Source organism: Eretmochelys imbricata, chromosome 14, assembly GCF_965152235.1.
Source record: "Eretmochelys imbricata isolate rEreImb1 chromosome 14, rEreImb1.hap1, whole genome shotgun sequence".
NCBI lineage: Eukaryota > Metazoa > Chordata > Testudines > Cheloniidae > Eretmochelys > Eretmochelys imbricata.
In genome coordinates, this window is record NC_135585.1 from 24,935,088 (window position 1) to 24,959,702 (window position 24,615).

Sequence of the window (24,615 nt, forward strand, 5' to 3'; positions counted from 1 at the left end):
TGGAGGATTGGGCCAAAAGAAATTTGATGAGGTTCAAAAAGGATAAGTGCAGAGTCCTGCACGGTTCCAAAGAAGATGGATCTAGACTGTTCTCAGTGGTAGCAGATGACAGAACAAGGAGTAATGGTCTCAAGTTGCAGTGGGGGAGGTTTAGGTTGGATATTAGGAAAAACTTTTTCACTAGAAGGGTGGTGAAGCACTGGAATGCATTACCTAGGGAGGTGGTGGAATCTCCTTCCTTAGAGGTTTTTAAGGTCAGGCTTGACAAAGCCCTGGCTGGGATGATTTAGCTGGGGATTGGTCTTGCTTTGAGCAGGGGGTTGGACTAGATGACCTCCTGAGGTCCCTTCCAACCCTGATATTCTATGATTTATGCCCATTTCACTGTTGGCCTTGCTGCTGAGACTGCCCACACAGCAAGCTGTACATGTGGTTGATAGCATGTGGACATCAGGCTACTCTTGGGATAGCGTGGGAAGCTCAGTTCCCACAGGCCACCCCTCATCTGCCATCTGATAGAAATTTGCAGTGCTGTAGCCATAGTTTGAAAGCTTGTCTCTCTCACCATCAGAAGTTGGTCCAATAAAAGTTATTACCTTGCCCACCATGTCTCTCTATTCAATAGAATTCACTTCCAGTGTTCCTATTTATTTGGTCAATTTTGTAACAGGTGACTCAGAGGTGTTATTTTTAAAGTTACCTTACCTGAAGGATAACCCAGTGACCCTCCTTTGCAGCCATGTCTAGAGCTTCCTCTGCTACTACCTCTTGACCTTGTCCAAGGGAGACATTGTGGAAATTCCTGTTGTTAAATGTGTAACCAAGTTTCTTCCCTATTAGGAGAAAGGAAAATTTTCAGCACTCTTTACCAGAACAGCTCATGAAGCATTGCTGATCTCAAACAGTAATAACAAGGCAGAGCTCATGCTTATCAAAACTCCTTCACAAAACAGCTACCGCATTTCTTATAATTATTATCTTATTTCTAATGCACTCCTTGCCTAGGCATTGAAAACAGCATTGGCTGCTTCCTAATTATTTCCAATTGCAGCATGACATCAACACAGAGGTACAGGGCCACAAAGTGCCTTTGTTTAAAGAACATTATTCCCCCATAACCTTGTGTGGAGATGCATTTTTAAATTATATGAAATTAAAGTCATTTCCATCTGATTAAACAGGCTTTAAACCAGATGTCATTCAGTGGTGAAATTCACCCTGCCAATCCACACCGTAGTTGGCAAGGTATTTAGAAATACATTCACTCTGGAAAAGGAAACTGAGATGCCTTTAAATATTGGAAATGGTTGGCTGAAATCTGTTCTGGTGCCTTGTGCCCTTAGGTCATTTCCTTCTCTAGTTCCCTCATAACAGCCAGTCCTTCTGGGGCACTGCTCAGGAGGAAGGACTCCTGCTATCTACTGGCTGTGTTCTTGTACCACACACGGGTGGTTCCATTCCCCCATCTCAAGAGAATATATCTCAAGAAATATATTTCCTAAAAGAGCGCTAGCCACTAAATCCCACAACAGTTTGCATTCAATACCAATGTGGCTTAGATCAAACCAAAGAACTAACTACTGGCAATTTACAGGAGAGAAAGCAGAATTCATCACAGTGAACTCCTGACATGGAGGACACATGGAGGCTGAGGGGAGATATGATTGCTCTCTATAAATATATCAGAGGGATAAATACCAGAGAGGGAGAGGAATTATTTAAACTCAGTACCAATGTGGACACAAGAACAAATGGATATAAACTGGCCACTAGGAAATTTAGATTAGAAATTAGACGAAGGTTTCTAACCATCAGAGGAGTGAAGTTTTGGAATAGCCTTCCGAGGGAAGTAGTGGGGGCAAAAGATCTATCTTGCTTTAAGATTAAACTCGATAAGTTTATGGAGGAGATGGTATGATGGGATAACATGGTTTTGGTAATTAAATATTCATGGTAAATAGGCCCAATGGCCTGTGATGGGTTTTAGATGGGGTAAGATCCAAGTTACCTGGGAAAGAATTTTCTGTAGTATCTGGCTGATGAATCTTGCCCATATGCTCAGGGTTTAGCTGATCGCCATATTTGGGGTCGGGAAGGAATTTTCCTCCAGGGCAGATTGGAAGAGGCCCTGGAGGTTTTTCGCCTTCCTCTGTAGCATGGGGCACGGGTCACTTGCTGGAGGATTCTCTGCTCCTTGAGGTCTTTAAACTACAATTTGAGGACTTCAATAGCACAGATATAGGTGTGAGGTTTTTTTTGTAGGAGTGGTGGGTGAAATTCTGTGGCCTGCGTTGTGCAGGAGGTCAGACTAGATGATCATAATGGTCCCTTCTGACCTAAATATCTATGAATCTATCTATGAATCTATAACATCCCTTCGAACTCCACTACCCTCACACTGAAGAATCATATTGTTTACTTTGTCCCTCACATGGTAGAAATCCCAGTAGGCCTCCCAGCAGCCAAAGCTGGATCTCTGTTTCTACCCAAACTGTCAAAGCTGGCTGTGGGAGTGATTCTCGCTGACTGTGGTGCAAAGTTTACAACATCTGTGACAGAGATGGCAATTTCCTGCAATATCTTTGGGAGTGCTCACTGCATTAAGTTTCTGTATCATTGTGGGTCAAGGATTGTATGTAAGCCCATGGAGGAGAGTGACCACAGCTCCTGCAGGAACTAAGCATCATGGGAGGTGATTAGGCAGATTTACACACCTCCAGAGAAGTACCCCTACATGGAAAGGTTCACATGCACTAGTTCAAACTGCATTCTCTGGAGACCAACAAACAAAGAAAGGGCTTTTGGATAAATAGCCTGAATTTAAATTAACTCAGGGCCTGCTTTCAGATCCAGCAAATGGACAGGACCTTCTGTCCAAGGAGGGGTCCAGTTCTTCCTGGGAAGGGTTGGAAGGACTTTAGCTTATTGAATCCCTGTAAGACTGATGAGTGTCCTCTGGCAAGCTTTTAGTGTGTGTATAGGGACTTTTATTGTGTTTAATATATTTTCTCTGTAATGCTTTCACCTCAAGAATAAATGTGCTTGCTTACAAAAAGCTGTATGGGAACCTGTAACTGCTGCCAATTACAGCTGTTCATAGCCAGCAGGGAGAGAAGAGCACACATACTGGTTTGGTTAGACAGTCTGGCTTGCTGGAGATATCACAATGCGGGCATGGAACTGTGCAGCCTGGAAAAACCTCTGTCAGGAAGGAGAGAGACATGGGTCTCCACCCACAAGAGGGGATGGCTGGAGCTGGGAGCCGGGAACCTCAAAGGGTTGCCCTTGGTGGACCACAGGTGCAGTTGCCCTTAACTGTGTCTAGTCCATTAGCTTTTGGATTACCACATTTTCTGTTTTGGAGTCAGTCAGGTCAGAAAAGTATAATTTCCTCCTCCCTGCTGTCAGACACATGACATATGATAGCAATAACTTATACCCAAGGCCCTGCAGGATATGGTTATTTCAGGCCCTGATGGGGCCTGTGGTTATTTCTATAGGCTGGGGAGCTACAGAGAGGAAGGATGGTCTAATGGTTAGCATGCTAACCTATGAGTGGGGAGACTTGGGTTCAAGTTCCTGCTCTGCCATAGGCTTTCTGTGTGACCTGAGGAAAATCTATGTCCCACATAGACAGGAACACCATGGGAGTTAGGCGCCTAGGCACTGTTGGAAATCTCACAAGGCACCAATCTGCATCTTTAGGCACCAAAAACACTTTACAGATGGGGAAGTGCAGCCCAGAGAGACTGAGGGCCAGATTTTTAACAGCTCTGCCCTACCCCACAGGGAAACTTAGGGTTGTGAGGCGCTGTGCTAATGGGGACCTGAGTAGTCCACTGGGATCATCCTACACAGAACACAAGCCATCAGGAAGGCATTTAGTTACCTTCATATTTGTCCAGGGACCCTTGTTACTTCTAAAACATGCACACATGGAGCCCTAGTGGCTGGTGGTGTGGAAAGGCACCACCTTGGAGCATTTCCTGGAGGCTCTGTGCCAGGTCCGTCTGCTGTAGCAAGGGGGACCGGGACACTGCACTACTCTGTGATAGGAGGCAACATGTGCTCTTACCCCAACAGGATCAGCTCTGATCAAGGGAGAATGGCCAGTCCATGGCGCTGACCCTGGGGAATCCAGTGCCAATGGGACGAAATCTACACTATGCAGGGCTACAAGGTGCCAGGACCCCTACCAAAGCTGGGCACAGTTGAACCCATATTCTGCTGGTGATTGGTGAGTTCAAACTGCTATATTGTTAAAGCAATTCTGTTCCCTTTCCAATGGACCTGGACCTGGGGGTGGCGGGGGCTGGTTCACTATGGTCAAGAGGTTGGCAAATGGCTCCATTATGCAACTGAAAAACATTGATAGCAGGAGCCGAACATCCATATAACCAGATTGAACCAAGATAATACTGCAGCAGGGTTGGGCATACTCTGTTTACAACAAACTCTCCAAACTCCTAAGGCCTGCACTGATGGAAGAGGAAAAACAGAACCATATCATTGATATGTAAGGGCTGTTGCAGCCCAGGAAGATGTATAAAACAGAAAATATTCTTATAATATTGTTATATGCTGGGATTTGGTAATGACACCAACTTGCCGAAAGTGTTGGACATGACACACCCACCTTCCATTCAGCCTAAATGAGGGAACAATCAAATGCCCCTTTGTTCAGTGATAGTTGAAACAATGGAAAACCAGCACCCAAGGACTCAACCACAAGCAGGCCTGGGCAATGGGTGTGGGTTTCCTGGGGGTGGGGTGGGGGGAAGGAGAGTCTTATAACATACACATGCATGTGAGGATTGACTTGATTGCAGTTGTGTGTGAGAGCACAAGGAGACAGAAGCAGATAGCAGAAAAGCCAAAGAAAGTAGGAAGAAAAGTACTTGCAATGTTGTCCTGAGAAAAACCAAAGAGAGAGAACTTTTTGGGCAGAGTCCTGGCTGGAGAGGTTTGGAACGGTGAACAAAGAAATTGCCTCCTGTCTGACTGCTACTGTGTCCAGGGACTCTGGACTCTGTGAATATTCTTTACAAACAAACAGGACTGCTTCAAAGAAATACCATCATCAACTTCTCCTCCTAATGGAAACAACCCACCTGACCCCAAATATTGGCGAAGTGCTTGGGTCAAAAGGGATAGCACTATAATCTTCACCCTCTGGGCAGACTTTAAAATGTGCTTACTAGGACATACCTGAAATATGAGGATGTGTAAGTGGACATTTGCACATGTAAATCAGACAACTGTGAACATAAGTACCAATTTGCATACACACTTTCCTGTTTTGCATATGAAAATGTTGGCACCATTATTTAGTAATGTGACATTAAGCCTGGCATTTTCAAAGGGTCCTCGGGGAGGTGCCCAACTCCTCTTCATTTTAATGACACATTTCTCTGAACTTATTTTGTTTTTTGAAGGAAAAAAATATGGAAACTAGAAAACTCAAAGTTTTGGCAATCAAGATTTCAACAAGCATGATATGTTTCTTATGAAAATCTCAGTTTCATTGAAAGCCACTTATTGTCAAAAAAACGTTTGGAAGAAAATTTTCAACCAGCCCTCTCCAAAATGTTATACTTGTAAGCCAGTAGTCTGAAGGAGCTCTCACCTGGCATCCAATGATGAACTGGGGGAAAATATATCAGGCGCAGACCATATTTGCAGAGACACCTACTTTGCCTAGGTGATCAGCAGACAGACCTGCTTTGCCAAAGTGATCAGTTTTTGCTGTTTTGGCTTAAAATTCACTTGAGCCTTAGATACCGGGGTAATGAAATATCATACTTATTACATGACTAAAGGGCAGCAGAACTGTACTTAATATGCCCCGAGGAATCATCATAATGGAAACCGCACTAGTTAAGCAGGTGCTAGTAATGCCAAATGCAAGTGAAAGGTGAAGGGAAGGATTGAGAACAGGTGTCCTTACTTGGTGGTGTAGGTGTCTCTGTTCGAAGGGTCTTGTACGTCATTTGATCTCCACCCCCTCAAGTTTTTAAAACAGAGCTGACTGGACTCAGCTGAGTCCTTGTTTCTTCTCAGTGATCATGAGAGCTGAAATCACTGATGAGCAGGTCTAAGGGGCTGAGCCATAGATGTGGAGCAGTGACAGTGTTGCAGTGAAAGATAACACAGAAGATGCAGCAGCAGTGCAGTTCCCCACTAACTGGTGTAATCGCTAAAAGCTGAACTCACCTAGGACTGGGCGAACTACTGCAAACTCAGAACACGGTTTCACAGCTAAAGGTGGCAACAGCAGAGGCAACTCTGGTGATACTGGCAGCAAAAAGCAGTGACCGCGACCAGGTAAGAGGCATCACTCAAACCCTCCATCCCCCTCAGGGGCTGAACCCACCCAAACGCATTCCGGAACTTTACTGACCTCGGATATCAAATGTGAATGGGATGTAGCGGAGGGAAAAGAAGAGGGGCATGTTAATGGGACATTTGTCTGTTGGACTTTCACATTGCAAGGTGGGAAACTGAGGCAAAGGACACTACCCAAGATACTGTGGCACAGATGTTTTACTTTGCATACTTTTCAATCGCACAGTGTTTCCCCAAATTATTGCTGTGTTCCCTCTTCTCTTAATAAAAGTTGTGGGGGAGGGGTTGTTATACACAGACTCTGTACTTGCCAGTAAGGAAGTATTGCCTCTTAGAGGCACCCAGGGGTGGTGTGTAGTTTCCCCACATATTTGGGTGGGGGCTCAAGCCAGTTCTGTTTTGTAATTTTAAGAACACCCCTTGGTACGGGACCCAGACTTTCTTGCGGCCAACACCACCTGACAGAAGGGTTACATACGAATATCTCATAGACAATCTTTGCCTTAAAGACTCTCAGTCTGAGCAGGCAACAGAGGCACAGCTGCAGATGTAGCTAAAGCAGGTGCTGATACACTGGGAGGAAAGAAGGTAAAACTGGGCCCTATTGGGGCCTTCCCTCATTCTAGCACCCGCTGGACCTAGAGTTGTGTAGGGACATCTCCTTCCCTCACTACATGGCCTTGGAGAAAAACAACAGAGAGGAGCCAGCTAGAGACCAAAGCAGGCAGGGCTGCTGCAGAAACAGCTGAAGTCAGGCCCAATTTTCAACAGTTATGACTAGCTTTTCTCTGCCCAGTGCTGACTAGCTGTTTGTGCCAACCCTCCCTTCACACCTGGCCCTCTTACCCTCGGCTCTCCACCCAGCCCCTTCCCTTGGATGTCCCAGCACCCTTTACTTTCCTTTCAAGTCACCTCAGCTGGTGTAAACACACACACATGAAAAAACCCTCCGTGGCACCAACGTGACTTTTGCCACCATGACATCGTTCACTCTGCTGGTGTGTGCTACCTCATCCACCACTCTGTGTCTGTCTGGTCTATGGAGACAGTCGGCTCTGTGGAGCAAGGACCATCTACTGCTTTGTGTCTATGTCGCAGGTCGCACAATGGGGCCCTGTTCTTGGCTGGTCCTTTGGTGCTACCACAATACATAGGATTAATAATTATAAGTAACATCATTACTTCCACTTTACAGGTGGGGAGCTCAGGCACAGACAGCCTGGGCAATTTGCCCAGCATCACTCAGAGAGTCTGCAGTACAGCAAGGAACTGAGCCTCACCTCCTGAGCCAAAGGCCAGCCCCATAACCATAATGCCAGCCTTCCTTTCCAGCAGGCTTTAGAATCTTCCAGCTCAGACAGAAGAGGAGAATGTGCACTCAGGATCCTGTGGCTAGGGAACTCAGAAAGCATCTGGACTTAGAGTTATAAACTTGTTGCAATGTCTGAGCAGAAAGCGGTGGGACTAGGACAGGACTCAGAAAAGGAGAGCACCTGGAAGGAGCTCTCTTCCATCTGCAAATATCTATCCTGAGTTTCAGAGAGACTTTAGTCTGCAGTAAAAGCTCATGGAGAACACATAAAATATTAAATAGAGAGATTGAACCAAAGTCCCAGTGGGCCAGGTTCAAGACTGATGTAACTGCATGGAAAAAATGGCTTTGTTTTCTTTCATTTTTTCCCCTTTTTTTCCATGCATAAACTTTGATTGCTGACAAAAGCCAGGTTCTCAAATACATGAGTCCTTTGCAATTCCAATTAAATCACTCATGTTGTAGGTCACAGTTCCTGACTCCCAGTGCAAGAACAGAACATAATGAAGACAATTTCACCTGCAGAACTATAAAAGTACAGCAACAAATACTCATTTTCCAGCTACTGCCTTATCTTTTGAGGAAAAACATATAAAGGACAGGGCTCTCTTTGGGGTTCTGGCAAGCTCCATTTTCATGTAATTCAGTATTAATGGGACTTGATGACAGGAAAGGAAGGGAATAAAATGTACAGAAATATGTAGGGCTCATAAGCGCAGACTCCTGGTCACCATGCAATACAGCACAGGTAGGTCTACACTTGGAGCTGGGGATGTAATTTCTACCTCGAAGAGACATACCCATGCTAGCTCTGATTGGGCTAGTGTGCCAAAAATAGAAATGATACTATTGAGGCATGGGCAGAATGAGCAGTGGTCGCAGCACCATGGCTACCCCTCTATCTTAGCACACAAGCTCTGATGGAAGTAGTATGGGTATGTCTCCTGGAGCTGGGAATCACACCCCCAGCTCAAAGTGCAGACATGCCCAGGGGGCCCTTTCCTCTCCCAGTGCAATGAGAGCAGAGGCCCATCATGTGCCTCGTGCTGCATTCCAGGCAGCCGTTTTCTTTCTGCATCTTATTAACATTCTTGACAGACATTTATTTGACTTTAGTGCTGGTGAAAAGGGCTGGGCAGACAACCCTGGAAACTAAAGTCACTCTCTTCATATACAAAAAAGGTGCATTGCACACAGAAGCAAAGAGAGTCCACTCCCTGCAAACGAGTCTTAGCTCTGGCACTAAGGGACCACCTCTAGGGAGATAGGCTAGTTCAATTTCACTATCTTTGTGGTGCCTGGATTTTCTGCTGAGGCTACCAGCTTTGTTGCTGTTTGGTGTGGACAGTGACCCACTAAGTATTGTATAGAAACACATTGGCTTTGTGCATACAAGCCACTTGAATAACTGATGGTTTTTTTAATAGTCCACCTCCCACTCCGAGGAGCCAAAGCCCCCCCTGCATTGGTGAGGTCTGAGGTCAGGGTTACAGAACGGGAAAGCATATTGGATGAACATGACTGAGCTCCTGAGAAGAGCTGGAGCAGTGGCCAATGAACAAAGGATGTAGCCATACTTATAGGACGGGGGGACTCTATCCTGGGAAACAGTAAATCTGAAAAATATTTGGGTTCATGATGGATAGTCAGCTGAACATGAGCTTCCATGTGACGTTGTGGCCAAAAGGGCTAATGTGATCCTGGGATGCATAAACAGAGGAACCACAAGTAAGAGCAGAGAGGTTCTTTTATCTCTGTATTTGGCACTGGTGTGACCACTGCTGGAATCCTGTGTCCTTGTAGTGGGGCAGCTGCCCCACTCCTGGAGAACAGCGATTGAGAGTAGCTGAGTGAGTAGGTGACCACAGCTGTGGCCAGCTCAATTAGGGCCCGGCTGGCCCTGATAAGAGGGCTGTGGGCCAGGACCTAGAAGTGTCTCACTCTAGCCATGGAGTGGGAAGGGCTAGCTGCTTGGGAGCAAGGTACCTGAGCTGGAGCAGTGCTGAGGAATAGGGTAAGGGAACTGGGGAGGTCCAGCCTGGTAAAACTCCAGGCTGCAGGCTTTGTTGAAGGCCTACATAGGTACTGGGACTGCAGAGATACAGCCTGGGAATAGGCAAAGGCAGCAGGTCCTAACCCCTTGCCAATGACGAGTGGCCATGACAGACTGCAGTGCTGCAGTGAGCGGGGGCTAGATGATGACTGGCAGTAGCCACTGAGGCAAGGTGGGTCTAGAGGGTTGGGGGTTCCCCTGGGAATGGAGACCGAGAGCGAGGGGGTACTGCTGGGACAGAACCCTGAGGTAAAGGGCACCAAGGTCTGGGAGGGACACAGGGCCAGCGGCAGGTGAGTCACCGGCCTGCAGAGGGCGCTCCGTATGCTGGAAAAGAGCTAATTCCCAGGCAACCAGCAGGAGGCGCCGTGCTGGTGAGTCCTCATCTTGCTGCAGTCCTGTTCAACTGCCCACAATTCAAAATGTTGATAAATTGGGGAGGGTTCAGAGATGAGCCACAAGAATGATTAAAGGATGAGAAAACCTGCCTTATCATGACAGACTCAAAGAACTCAATCTATTTTGCTTAACAAAGAGAAGGTTAAAAGGTGACTTGATCACAGACTATAATTACTTACATGGGGAATAAGTAATTAACCATTTGAACAACTCACCAAGGGTTGTGGTAAATTCCCCATCACTGTCAATTTTAAAATCAAGATTGGATATTCTTCTAAAATCTCTGCTCTAAGAATTTTTTGGAGGCCAGTCTCTGGCCTGTGTTATACAGGAGATCAGACTAGATGATCACAGCAGTCCCTTCTGGCCTTGGAATCTATGGATCTATGAGATTCAGTGTGACAAAAGGAGCCTCTTTGCCAACGGCAGTCAAGAACGAACTGGCTACAATGATCTGGGCATGCCAGGAAAGGTCCTGCAGGGATCTGGGCTCAGGCTCTACCTCATGATCACTAAATTCAAGGGGAAAGAAACCGTAAGGATTAGGGGTGTTCCTGAAGCTCACACTATGGAGCTTAGCCCTTCAATGAGAATCCTGCATAGCTAGCAGCTTTGCTAGAACATGTATTGACAACAGCAATTCAGTATGTCCCTGAAAGCAGTGCTTTACCAAACGCAGCACCCTTCTAGAAACCCCTTCTGCTTTGTAGTCAGCAGATCACACTGGCCAAGGCGCTAGCACAGCAGAGTGAGGGAGAGGTCAAAAACTGGAAATTCTGCTAGTCTTTTTGGGGGAAGATGTTATAGGAAAGTGGTTACTATTTGTAGCTAGCTGATAGCATACTAAAAACCTCTGATGTGGGTTATAAGTTGTATGGGAGACAAACTCAAACTACAGCAGCGTGAACAGTGTTGTATTCTAGGCAATACATGGCAGAGAGAAGTTTAACTTAAGCTTTCGGTGAAAATTCAGAAAACTCTGTACAGCACACTCTGGGCATTATCTATTTTTAACAGGTTGCTCTATTATCCATGAGGAGCCAAGAGCAAACCCAGGAGATTTATGCCAGGATAATGACACAGAAGATAACAAACCAGGATGCTGTGGATTGTTCAGAGACTTGATTTATTTACCTTGTTTCTCCACATCCTTCAGAGGGTCAACACCTGGGGACAGGATAAAGAACATTGGGGTTGCGGGTCCTGACTCCTCAAATGATGTTGCAAAATCTAGAGATCTTCCAACCACATATTTACTTCCCAGCTTTTCTTCAACAAAATCTCTGCCAGAAAAACATTGCAAGAATGTTAATATTCAGAAAAGCCAGAAATACCCGGAGCAGACAGTATATTCCCAAGCTGATGCACAATCTATTAAGTGTATTTATTGTATCTTGCAAACGCAGAGAAATAAGAAACCTCATGATAAGCTGGATGCAAAATGCAGAATCCTAATCAGGATTTGTAGTTTACCATTAGGAATTGCTATTTCAGTAGAAGTGTCCCTGCACATGATATATGTTTTTGAAGCCCCTGTGTGACATAAACAAACAGAATGAGAGGAAAAGATGAGAGAACCAGCCATGGCAGGGGCTTGTCAGGGCTGTTGTGGTGAGAGGGATATGTTGGGAGGTTCTGGTGACTGTCTGGATCACAAATCTCTTTGAGACTGGATGTGAACACATTATCAATTAACTGTCAGGATTAGTTAATCAGAAGCCCCCCACTTGAGATAAATGGTGGTTGTGAACCCACTCAGGAGTCTGAATGGAGTGGAGGAAGGGGTTTTGTGTTTTGAGGGGTGGAAGGTAGGCAGAACAGACAGAAACTGAGGACACACAACAGAGACTGGAAGGCAAAAAAGCAAGAAAGCCAAGCAGTAGCCTGTGAGCACGCTGTAACCCTGGGGAAAAGCTAGAGCCTTTGGGTCTGTTGGCTAAGGAGGCTTGGGGCTGTACATTGAGAAACAGCTCTTTTTGTTCCTGGTTCCTCCTGCTCCTGGGTTCAGAGAAGCAGGACTTCATAAATTTCTTGTAAATAAACAAGATGACATCAAAGAAATTACCAGCCACCATCAATTTCTACTTCCACCTGGACATCTCCAGGGTTCCAAAATCTGATTAGCTGCTTGGATCAAAACAGTATAGAACATACAGAATGGCAGAACAGGAAGTCAAATAGAATCCCCATTTTCTGGAGTCCCTTACAAAGTTAGTATTTTCAGCTGCCATTTATTTTCTCCCCTATCTCAGGTCAATGACATTAACGAGCCTCTTGAAACTACAGCTGTTTCCTCCTCAAACTCGGTGAAGAACTCTGTGGTTCCCTAGTAATAATTATACTTCTCACTTCCCTCTCAGGGCAATGGGAAGCCCACAGTGATGAAGAAGGACAAGCTTCTGTTTCAGACCAATGGGGCTCATTTCAGTAATGATGAAGGGCAGGACCAAAGACATGCACATGATAACAGACAGCAACACAAAGATGGAGACATCAGGAGAGCATCACACACACATACACAATTTGTATGTGACACTGTTGCTTTCTAGGCCAGGCTGACATACACCCAATGGGCTAGTCTATTAGATCCTGGTTGTAGAAGAAACTGCATCTCATTAGTCCATGCCCCTTTTCAGGGTACAGTTCTTATTTCTGACACGAGGCTAATTTTAGCAGGACACACCCAGAAAAAGTGCTTGAAAGGAACATGATCACATAGCACCTAAGCCATTTAAATGGGGTCATTCCTTGTCTCAACGATGCCTGCAGCAGTTACCTAGGGAATGGAAGTGGGAGAATTGAACTTAGCCTGTCTAGCAGTGTAGGTTAGAGTGGTCGATCTAGCTGGTGTAGGGATGCAGATGTGAGAGCCAGGTGAGGACTGGATCCTTTCGGGAGCAGTTAGGTAGCTCTTGGGTGCTCTCATACTCAGCATACAGAGCGTTTACCTTGAGGAAAGAGGAATAGATTCTCTAGAAAAACATGGCTGACTTCCATGAGAGGAGGATGTCTCAGCCTCTGGAAGGCAGGCCACTTCTACCTAGCTACCTAAGTGTGGATTCAGAAGCTTAACTTTGGGTATCCAGGTTGGAAAATGTTGGGCATTAGAAGTATATTGGCTTCATGTTCATTTCGTATTTAATGTCCTTGGTTATTTTAGGCAGCCCTACAGTCAAGCATCTATAATACGGAAGTCTTTAATGAAGGCATCATGAATTACCCTTATTGCGCTCTAAAACAGCTCCATGATAAGTACAACATATTCTAATGCATTTACACTAACATCAATTTTACATGCCCAGAACTGTACAAATACTCAACTGATTTCTTCCACCTTGGATTCTTTTTCCTTATCATCAAGAAGTACTGTTACCAGAAGCTAAACTTCCCATTTCTAGGTTCAGCCATTTTTGAGTAATGTGAGTACAAATATTCCAGTTGGAATGAGTGGGGGAAGACTAGTAAAATGTAATACCTATTCACATAAACTCAGAAACAGCTTAGCTGATGTTAAACTTTCAAGAAAAAAAAGTTACCTTTGGGATGAGACAAGGCAGGACAATCCAGCCCAAAAGGAGTCTGAGAAATGTGACAGGGTCGGGCTAGATGGCTACAGGAGAGTAACAGAAGGCAGATATATTAGCCCCAGGCTAAATAGGTCCCTTTTCCCTGGGTAAGGTAACAGGGAAGGTTCCAGAACAATCAGGAACCTTCTGGAGACAATTAAGACAGGCTGATTAGAACACCTGCAGCCAATCAAGAAGCTGCCAGAATCAATTAAGGCAGGCTAATCAGGGCACCTGGGTTTTAAAAAGGCGCTCACTTCAGTTTGTGGTGTGCGTGTGAGGAGCTGGGAGCAAGAGGCACTAGGAGCTGAGAGTGAGAACGCGGACTGTTGGAGAACTGAGGTGTACAAGCATTATCAGACACCAGGAGAAAGGTCCTACAGTGAGGACAAAGAAGGTGTTGGATAAAGAAGGAGGCCATGGGGAAGTAGCCCAGGGAGTTGTAGCTGTTGCACAGCTGTTCCAGGAGGCACTCTAGGCAGCTGCATTCCACAGGGCCCTGGGCTGGAACCCAGAGTAGAGGGCGGGCCCGGGTTCCACCCAAATCCTCCAACTCCTGATCAGACACAGGAGGAGTTGATCTGGACTGTGAATTCAGAAAAACGGCCAAGCTGAGGGCTGCAGTGAAGCTCCAAGGCAAGCAAATCCGCCAATAAGCGCAAGATGCACCAAGGTAGAGCAGGAACTTTGTCACAGAAAGTTGTGAGAAAAGGTGAGAAAAGGGTGGGTTAGAATGACAATATTTTTATTCTACTGTGATATTTCCCGAACGCCTCAGTCAGGATCTTGGGGTATAAGTACAAACAGAAATCTAGTTCCTGCATGGGAGCAAGTTACAATGTGGACCTCAACCTAGATATACATATGTAGGATTGCATAGCAGTATAAAGCTATTCAACAACCTTTTCAGTGAAAGACTAATGTCTTACAGAAATGCCAGAAGTTGGAAGACAAGGACAATATACATGGAACAAGTCCTGATGAGTGAAAGACCTTTAATTTTTCCTGGAACATCTGTTCTGTGTTGTCCGCCTAAAGTTTGCCTATTTTCCTTCATTACACAATTTATAACTACAACTTTTAGAACCAGCATCACATATGTGTTATTTTTTCCACCATTAACCCAATCTATAAGACATCTCTTTAGTCCAGCACCTAAGGAATAACAGCTATAAACAATTTAATAACTAGTATCAATTATAATGAATTATACAGTTTGATTCTGCTAGAGTTATTTATTCTTAACCATTATAGACAGGGACTGATATGTAAAACCAGAGAATGCTAGGATGAAAAGGACAATTGCTGTGGAAGTCACAGCCTGTTCTTGTTTCTCTTCTTGAATCTACAGTTTGTGAAGCAAAACTTGAGTAATTATGGTAGATAGTATCCCACAGCCATTCATAGTAAGTAACTGTAGTGAGTCTGCTGCTTATTCAAAGCAATAAGATAAATCCATTAATACAAAAATAGGCGAGTTTTCTGTTTGATTTGATGTTGTAAACAGCAAGGCACTGACACAAACAATAATAATTGTGAAGTATTCTGCTGCAGCTGTGCTTGATTTTTCATGTATAATACAGCAGAGGTATTATAATGAAATCATGTCTGTTCAACAAGAGGTTCCATACAGTCCAATCTGTTCATCTCAAATTCTGTGGGTGTGTTTTTCATCCATTGCTGAAGAACTTATTGTGAAGTGGAAAAGCTTCTCTAAAGATTTAGGAATAAAGGACCATTTATGCACAAAAAGGTGCACAATTCCTGTTCGATATCCCCCAGTTTTTGACCATATATGTCTTCTCTTCACACAGTTTTATTTAAGATGCTATTAGGTATGACTAGGTTCCCTGGCAGTCATCCTGATGAAATGGGTTTCCTGATTAAGAGGGTCCTGATTAAGTGGAGTGGGTGCATTGCATTGCAGTTAGAGATGATTCATTTAGGACCATTAACAAGAATCTTTTAGAACAAGATTGTGTGAGATTCATATATTAAGGTTAAACAAATGTGAACACATTTTCTGAATCAGCTCTGCTTTCTTGAGCACACGGTTAAAGTTTCCCACCCCGAAATGAGAGCATTACAGGGAGGGCCACTGGGTACCCTTACCGGACAGCGTAAGTCATGCGATCAGGCCGGATGGCTCTCAACATGCACAGCCGCTGCAGAGCTGACTTGCTCTTCCATTCCTGAGGGAACTTCTCCTTTTCAGGGCATTCAGATTCTACAAATTTTTTCCAGCGTTTGGCAGATCCCTCGATATCCCGATCCAGGTTCCGGAATTGCTCCATAGACGACAGGCTCTGGAAAAGTTCAGTGAACCCCATTTAGGACAGACATAATATGTGCCCCTGGGAAGCATTTCTTACAGCTACTAGCTGCTACAGTTTTGCTATGTTGGAATGGTTAAAGCAGAAGCCAAGGAACCAGGCCCTGGGTCCTATTCCCAGTTCACTCACTTCCTTGCTGTCAGTCATCTAGCCTCCCTATGGCTCAGTTCAGCCATCCGTACAAGGTGAAGAAAAAGAAGAATACAGTACTTTATCTCAGAGCTGTGTTGTGAGGCTTACTGAATTAGGCCCTGATTCAGGAAGGCATCCTACTCATGACAGCACTTGAGCATGTACTTAAACTTTAGGCCAATGGGACTTAAACCCATGGTTAAGCATTGTCCTGAATCAGGGCCCTAATTAATAGGTAAAAAGTGCATGCGATCCTTAGAATCATAGAACCATAGGGTTAGAAAGGACCACAAAGGTCATGTAGGATGAAATTAACTCTGTAAATGCAAAGTATATTACGTATCAGCCCAAAACAAAATCTGGACACCCCTGAACTATGGGGAAGTTCAGAATAAGAACTGTATTGCTCAGAGCCACTGCTAATTACTATGGGATACATCCTGAGAGATGCTGAGCAGTTATAACTCCCATTTACCTCATAGGTAATATAATGTGTCATCCCAGGCCATGTGAAATATGCACCGAAACAATAAATCAGCAAGCGGATCTTCACACAGGCCTCTAGAAATGGTATTTGATGTTTTGGCAAGTATAATTCCCTGCTGGATACCCAGGATTCTTGAGGTGATTGCACATACCAAATCATAGCCTTTGGCTATGCACAATCAGCTGTGTGAGTCTCTAGAAAGCAGGGTCTACTAGATCCCTTGTTGCCCATATAGGGTTTGAAGGTAAAAATGGAAGCATGGCCTGAACCTCCCTTCAGCTCCTTCTGCAAGAAGCTTTAATCAGAGACTCCCAAGATGGGTGAGGAGAGTGGGTCCTGAGGGGCAATCATTTTGACGAAGCATAGGGAGGAGGGTAAGGAACAGTTTTTCTCCTGAGAGAACTGTCCAATGGATTCCCACTCTGGAGATTAACAAGTGGCAGTGAGCATCACTCACTCCATTTTCCTCCCCACCCCATCCCTCAGTCCCACCACATCCACCCATCTGGGTTGTGACCTTCTCCCAAGCACCAGACACATCAAATGTGTCTATAACAGACATCACAGTGTCACATTATGCACAGGACTCAATGTCAACTTTCTTAGCCACCTCAGCCTGTAGGATCCAAGGCCCCTGAGGAGAACATCTCAGCAGGGAAATCATCCTGGCAGACTGACAGCAGGAGACAGGGAAGCAGCCCCAGAGGGCTGAGCCCAGACCATGTCTGCAATGGTGCAGGCCCTGACAAACACTGCTCTGTAAAGAGCAACCAAAGGGGCAGAAGCAGGGGAGCGTCGAGGGCTGGGGGTGAGTTCCCAGCCCGCTGCCAGACAGAACTAAGAGGCAGTTGGGGCCATTCCTGCTTTTTGCCCCTGGAAACCCTCTTCCTGGGAGGCGCAGGGGAGTGGGGGCGGGGAGGAAGAGGACTATTGTGTTCCAGAAGATTCTGAGCTCATGGCCGGCACATTATCCCACCTATGGGAATCAGCACCGGGCATTCCTGGGGAGAGTGAATATCCTCCCACATCAGCATGCACAGCTGAGCACAGAATTTGGCTCAGGTGGTTACTTTATACACAGTTCAGATTCAGACCTATGTCTGGCTTTGCTGCAGTCAGAAAGCTACACCTCTCCTTTAACTCTGCATAGGATCTCAGGCTCTGCTACCTGCACCTCCTCTCTAGTGATCCTGGGCTTGATTGCCTTTACAGGCTGCCTGATGGGGTACTAACTGGAAACCAAACTGCACCTCACTTCTCAGTCTTGCCTTTGGTGTCCATGCCTGCACTCTATCCAGGGACACTGGGGAACCGATGCCCTCACCCACCAGAGGGGGTAATGACTCTCCCTATCCCCAGCCAATATAGAAGTGATGTCCATGGACTGCATCTAGGCCTCCATGGCTAAAATATGGTCACTGCAACAGAGAGTTTGGAAGGAAAGGTATAAGCCAACAGAGAAAAAGATTAGACATATTCTACAGAGTATCCACCTCAAATAAATAGTTAAAATAAATCTGCATTCACATATCCACGCAGACGGTCTCTAAAATGCCAGGCAAGAGACACTTCTTCCTGCGCACGCTGCTGTCAGCAACAGTGACACAACTGGCTAGGACTGGAATTTCTGGGCCCAGTACTGGCAGGAGGTGCTGAAGGTGATATCTCTACAGAGAATGAGTGTGGAAGCAATTCCCTTGTAGCATTAACAATCACAAAAAAAAATGGGAAATGGAAATGTTAACACTGCGATGAGCATCAGAAGGGAAATCTGGTTAGCTTCAGCACTGAGATATTCAATGGCTGCAGCCAGCCACAGGTTCAGGAACACCATCTTCATCAACATGTGCAATTTCAAATAGATTTGATAGCTGAAATCTGTCTCTTTCTACCCCCAAACACACTTGCTGTCTCTCCCCACATACACACTCTCTCTCTGCCTGTCCAGCTTCTCACGTTGGTGCTCATCACCATCACATCTGAGCACTTACAGCAGCCATAATACATCACTCTTCCCAGAAGGAGCTCAAAAATAGTGCTGATGAGCACACCTAGGCACCACTCCCCAAGCTATGAAATGCAGCCATTCTGCATCAACATGCCATGACAGCGTCAAAGAGGGAAAGTGGAGAGTAACTTCTCCAAGTTACGCCTCTGAGGAAAGGGAGAGAGACAGAATGCATTAACCATGTTGGGATGTGGCCAGGAAGGGACCAGAGCTATTGCTCCTTCTCTTGCAAAGGTGCCACAGCATTGTTAGTGGTTGCAAGTATGAAGGCCCTGAATTTGTGTCTCACCCAAAAGGTTGCCCCTCCAGCAGCACACTGAAGCACCACATCAGTGTTATCTCAGAGAGAATTCCACCCACTGAGTCATGTATCACTATTGTTTTCATCAGAAATCTCACATCCGAGTCGGGAATGGGTCCAACCCTGATGGGGCGTGGCTCTAGGCCTGTGAATTTCACATATTCACATATGCAAAATGAAGTCCTCCCCTGCCCTCACTGTAGCAAATACAAGGGGCATGCTAACATTTTCCTTTGAGACAGAATTAGCATTTTCCATCACAATACAATTTGGTTTATTTTTACATTGTGTCCTTTATTTGCAGTATCGCAGGGAGTTGATCTGAGGGCAGAGAGAAAGGGAGAGCTTTACAGAGAGATGAGGATGTGACAGTGTGGCTCAAAGGGATGAGAAGAAGAGCCAGGCAGATGGGGCAGCAACACACAATGCCTCACTGGGCTGCTGCATCTAGGGAATGGGTTGAATGTTTTATGCACAAGAACAACTTCAAAGGTTCGGTGTCATTGTTACTTCATAGAACTTATCTTCCAGTGCCAGATACACAAAGGCCTACAGTAGTGTATTTATTGGAGAGAATACTTATTCTTATCACTGAATGCAGTCATTTTTAAGGACACTATCAGGTCAAATCTGACCCAAAATGTGTCGCTAAAATGAGTTTTTACAAAACCTAAGACAAGTAGAAATAGGTCCATGGATTTTTTTCATCTTTAGTTTTAATGGAAATAGTTTAAAATACAAACCAAATAACCCCCCCTCTGTAGACTTTCAACCCAGACAGTGCAGCATTGTTCTGTTGCACCAGAATCTGAAAGTGAAAGTGACAAGTCTAGTTTCCATGTCCTACCCTGGGGTTAATAATATAAACAAGTAAAATAGTATCAATAGCAAACTGTTTGCCATCCCCAAGTGTTTAAAAATCATGAATTGGGCCCCTCAAAATCCTGAGACTTGTTTAAAAACGAGTTTTTTAAAAAGAATAAAATGTGGGCTCTTCTTATATGCCTTCTGCTTTTTGAGCCCTTTGGGTTCACTTGGTTTCATGTTTTCAAGCTTTTCTCCCTAACCACGAGCACTAGAAACTCTCTATGGGGGAAAAAAAAGAGAAAGAGAAAGCTGAGCGTATCACCTAATCCCAGGCTTCCAGCTTCTGCGGCTTCAAGAAACACCCCAAATGCCACAAGACTCATGACAGAATTGTGAGAGTAAGCAACACTGTGAAAACTAGGAGATTTTAAACACCCGAGCAGTTTGAATAATCTAGGGTATTATTTGTGAGATGTGTTTTTATCAAGTATCCTTCTTGGAACATGAGATTGCTCCTGTAGTGTCACTATTTTATACTGAGCACCTTTGAACAGGTTTTCGGAGTAACTGCAAGGTTGTAGCTTGTAGCTGAGGCTCTCAGCACAAAGCATTATAGTCTCTGTGATTATGTTTAAGGAAAGATCCAATACACAACGGTGAGGAGAAAGTAACAAGCAACACAAATACATGTAATTTATTTGTGATTGTTATAGGTTCTACATATGTTTTATTTAACCTTGGAAAATTCTCCTCCCTCACTCCAGTCCAGTAATTTGTCAGGTGAATAAAAATAGCCTTATTTTGTTCATCATTATTGTTATTATTATGCCTAAGTGTCCCACTTTAATAACAGATCCCGTAAAAATAAATAACAAACACTCCCAGACAGCTCCCAATCTAAGATTTAAACAGTGCATGATAGATGAGTAAACAGGCCAATGAGGAGGACAAGGTTATGGTGGACACAGATGTGTTTGCATGAATTGCTCATAACAATGCTGCCAGTAGTCACAGGTGGCCACCAGGCTAGGCAATGCCAGACCCTAGTAATTTATAGGCATCTTGGCAAAGGCTGACTTTAAGGAAGACAAACTGGCAGTTTTGTGAATGTTGACAAGTAATTCTGAATGGCAGGGGCAACACACAGAATAGTCTGTGAAAACTTACAGGGTCCTGGCTAGCCGTAACTGAAGCCAATGGCAGATCAAATTATTTCAATGGGAGCAGCAGGACTATATCTGCAGTCTGGGAATGTTCATTTCTATTCCAAAGTTCTAAATGTTCAAGCTCTGCATTTAACTATCATCTAAGCTATGGATTCTCCAAGTGTGCCATAGCATTACTCCACCAATGGGCCAGAGATGCAGGCCTCCCCAGTGAAAATAAGGGAAAGACTCCCCACAACCTTAGCATCCCATGATGTGTTTAGAGCAGTACTCGGGGGAAGAACATGCAGTCAGTTCATTACGGTCCTTGTTTGAACTTTTAGAACTTGGCAAAAGCAGAATTGCTGAGTTAATGTTCAGTGTTTGATATCTTACTTAACTAGCTGGGATATGACAAGGCTCTTCTTACCACTGCATTGCTATCTTGGGCACTAGGCACTCAATCCCTCCTATTCTGTGCCTGTGGCACATAACAGTGTAGTCTCTTGGGGGCTGTAATACTTTGGTCTAATTTCAGTTCAGTAATTTAGTCTCGAATTTAGCAGGTGCTCGGTGGTGTTGGTGGCCTGTGATATCAAGAGATCTGACTAGATGATCTGATGACCCCTTCTGGCCTTAAGCTCTATGACCTTATACCTTCCATATGCATTAGAAAGGTCTATTTTCTTGAGTGTAAATACATTTTTCCATTTCTCTCCTCCATTTGCTGTGGGTTTGCTCCTGGCTCCTCAGGGAAGCCAGCATCCTCACAGCTCAAGATACACCGCTCCAAGGAGGATGGTAAAGCCATGTCTATGTCCAACTGAGATTGATAAATTGGGTCGTGCTGGAAGCTGACACATTGGCAAATGAACTATTCCATTTGAATAATGTTAACTAGATGGATTAGAGAATGATGGATTATTTTCCATCTTCTCAGACTAGGTTTTGTTTTGTATTATTCATTTGCCGGAGGTATTGTTTTTGTTTAGCTGCACTACCTGAATTATTCAGCTCAGGAGTACAAAACTAATGAAGGTAAAAATAAAGACATGATGCGTTTGTCAAACTTCAATCAGCAGTCAACACAAGCGGTACATTTTAATCATCCTCGTTACTTTTACAGAGGCTGACAAGCTCACTGCACCTTATGCCCCCATCTTCCTTCAAAGCCTTCGCCACTTTCTCCCCTTGACTAAGTTATTACTGTTATATTGGGATTCAAGTGTGCATAGCACCATTAATTTATGTGACCCTGTACAAACACCTCCTTCAGCTCATGCGCACCCCCTTTCTGGGCTACCATCTGCTGCCATTTTAGCTGGCCAGCCGTAGGTGTTCTAGGAGTGATGGACCGCATCATGAAACTCCCAGAGAAGCCTGAGTAAGGAGTTAGGAAGTAAGGACTCCAGGATTGAGGCAGTTAGTATATTTGTGTGGATATCTCCATTGAATAAAAAAGGTCAAGAATGAAAAATTATCCATAAAAAAATCACCTGACCTGGGACCACAATGTTGCCATCATATGGTCATTGCATGGTATCTCTCATGGGCAGAGTTAAGGGTGTGGTAGTGTGTGTGAACTTTGTATTTCCATCATCTAAATGTCTGGATTGCTTTTAAATTTACCCTTAACTCCAGAATGTGATTAAGGCACAGCCATTATAGGCCCACCTCTCAGGCCCCACTCCCTGGAGTCATGTGATTACATCCGACTCTGGGGTTGTATTTTAAAGAGAGTCACTAGTTCTCATGGTTGAAAAGAAAATCCTGAAATCCTAAAAACATGCCCTGAGTGTAGTCAGTTCAGGGGTATCTGTCTGAGTCTGCAGACTACCTGAAACTATAGCTCAGAAAGGCAAGAATGGTGCCACCCCAAATGACCGGCTGCCCTGCCAACACCTCCCCTGAAGAGGACTCTGTATGTGGCAGACCCTGCCCATGTACCCTCCCAAGCAGTTACACTCCAGCTGCTGGGGTAAGTACTGAAGAGGCCCCCTCCTGCCGTTCCTGTGGGTGAGGTGATTCTGTGCCACTTCCCCTGCTTTGGAGGGTGAGGGGGGAGAAAGTGTATATTTGAGGATATGCTATATTTTTCATATAGAACAAAGTTGAATTCTTGCTTCAAGAGCAAAACTGCTCATTCTTAACACTCTGTGGCTGTGACAACCACCTTCATAACATACAATCTGCTATTTGTCCAGTGTCCATACTTTGGTGTCACAAGGTTTCTGGCCCCTTAAGGGGAGTTGCTCCTCAGACCCACTTATGACAAGTTTAGCTCTTCTCCCCAGATGGGGAGGATACGTAACAATGAATGATGTCATGTGACAGATGGGTCAGGTGGCTGAATCAGGTCTAAGGTAGATAAGGAAGAGGCCTAGAGAGAAAAGGTGTGTGTTGGCAGATGTCTGCAGACACTGCAGAAAGTGAGTTCTCCTGCAAGGCCCTGCGTGAGCAGGAGAAAAGGCACAAAGAGAAAGGAGGCTGTTGAAGAAGGCAGACAAGGCCTTGGGTCCTCTCCAGGACCAGAAGGCTTAGCTCTAGGAAAGGAGGCTGGGGAGTTACTGCTGGAAGAGCAGGAAGACAGATCGTCAGGAAGGAGGGGCCCGGGCCCAGCTTGGGACTCGGGTGAAGACTCTGTTGTTTGAGTTTTGTTTTGAAAGACTGCAAGATTTAACAATTTGGACCCCACAAGGGGAATGCTTTGAATGTTTCGACTGTACGGAGTGACTAAAGTGCCCTGAACAGAAGGTGAAATTAAGGCAGGGCACCATAGAGCCATCCAAGGTCGTGAGGGGGAGCTTGTACAGCAGGTGACCCAATTACACTTGGGATGAATGCCAATCTTGAGCTGATAGCACAGAGCTCTGGAACCTGGGATATGTTAACCTTCTGAAGGACTGCAAACAGAATCTCCATGGAACTTTTGATCCTTCTAGAGTTTGCCGTCCTTCTAAAAGTGCAGCTCTCCAGCTCTGCCTGTCTTTCATGTTTATAAGAGCAGATATCCAAAAAGGGACAAATCTTGGCCCCAGCTTGGTGTGTTAAGCCAAATATCTCAGCTCCCTCCCCACCTGCCCTCCCCCGCCCCATACACAGACTGGAGCAGAGAGATCTGGTTGGCAAAATTATTACCAAGCTTAGCTGAAATAACATGTGCACTTGAGCCTTTTCCTGTGAATTGCCAATTAGGAGCTGTCTCGCTAAATGGCTTAGTACAAACTTGTCATGTAAATTGAAGATCATACTGTAGAATCTGCACTTATGGATATCATGTGGATCTATAACCCCTCCTGAAGGACTTTGGGTCCATAACCCACTGAACAGATCATACTCATCCTGCCAGGTAATTTCATTAACATTTATATTAATCTTTATATAATAATGAAGCCAATTACAATTACAAACATATTTATCGTATAACTCAAAATTCAAATAATGATACTTGATTAAAATATTGAACTGATTCCAAGTACCACACAGGCATGGTCACAACAAAATGGGAATGGCTTCTATAAAAATGTTGCAATATATTCTACAGTGGTGAGGTACAGAATCTGACTGGGCTTTCTCTATTCATTTTGTGATTTCAACAGTCTCTATGGGAATCGAGAATAAAAGACCATTTATTGAGAAGATGGTAAACTGGACCCTATTTGCAAGGTTACCTAATACTTCACGTTATAACCTGTTTTCAATTGCTTTTAACTTTACCAAACTTTAA

The 24,615-nt window shown here is 44.7% G+C and overlaps 1 protein-coding gene across 1 annotated transcript in view; it reads right to left on the reverse strand.

Moving 5' to 3' along the window:
• DNAH9 (dynein axonemal heavy chain 9) overlaps window positions 1-24,615 on the reverse strand; it is a 398,671-nt gene that overhangs the window by 49,522 nt on the left and 324,534 nt on the right. Inside the window, exons 60-62 of the mRNA XM_077834481.1 lie at window positions 15,788-15,981; window positions 11,244-11,392; window positions 706-833 (exon numbers count right to left, since the gene is read on the reverse strand). Coding sequence (XP_077690607.1) covers window positions 706-833; window positions 11,244-11,392; window positions 15,788-15,981 — 471 coding nt within the window. The remainder of the gene's footprint in view (window positions 1-705; window positions 834-11,243; window positions 11,393-15,787; window positions 15,982-24,615) is intronic.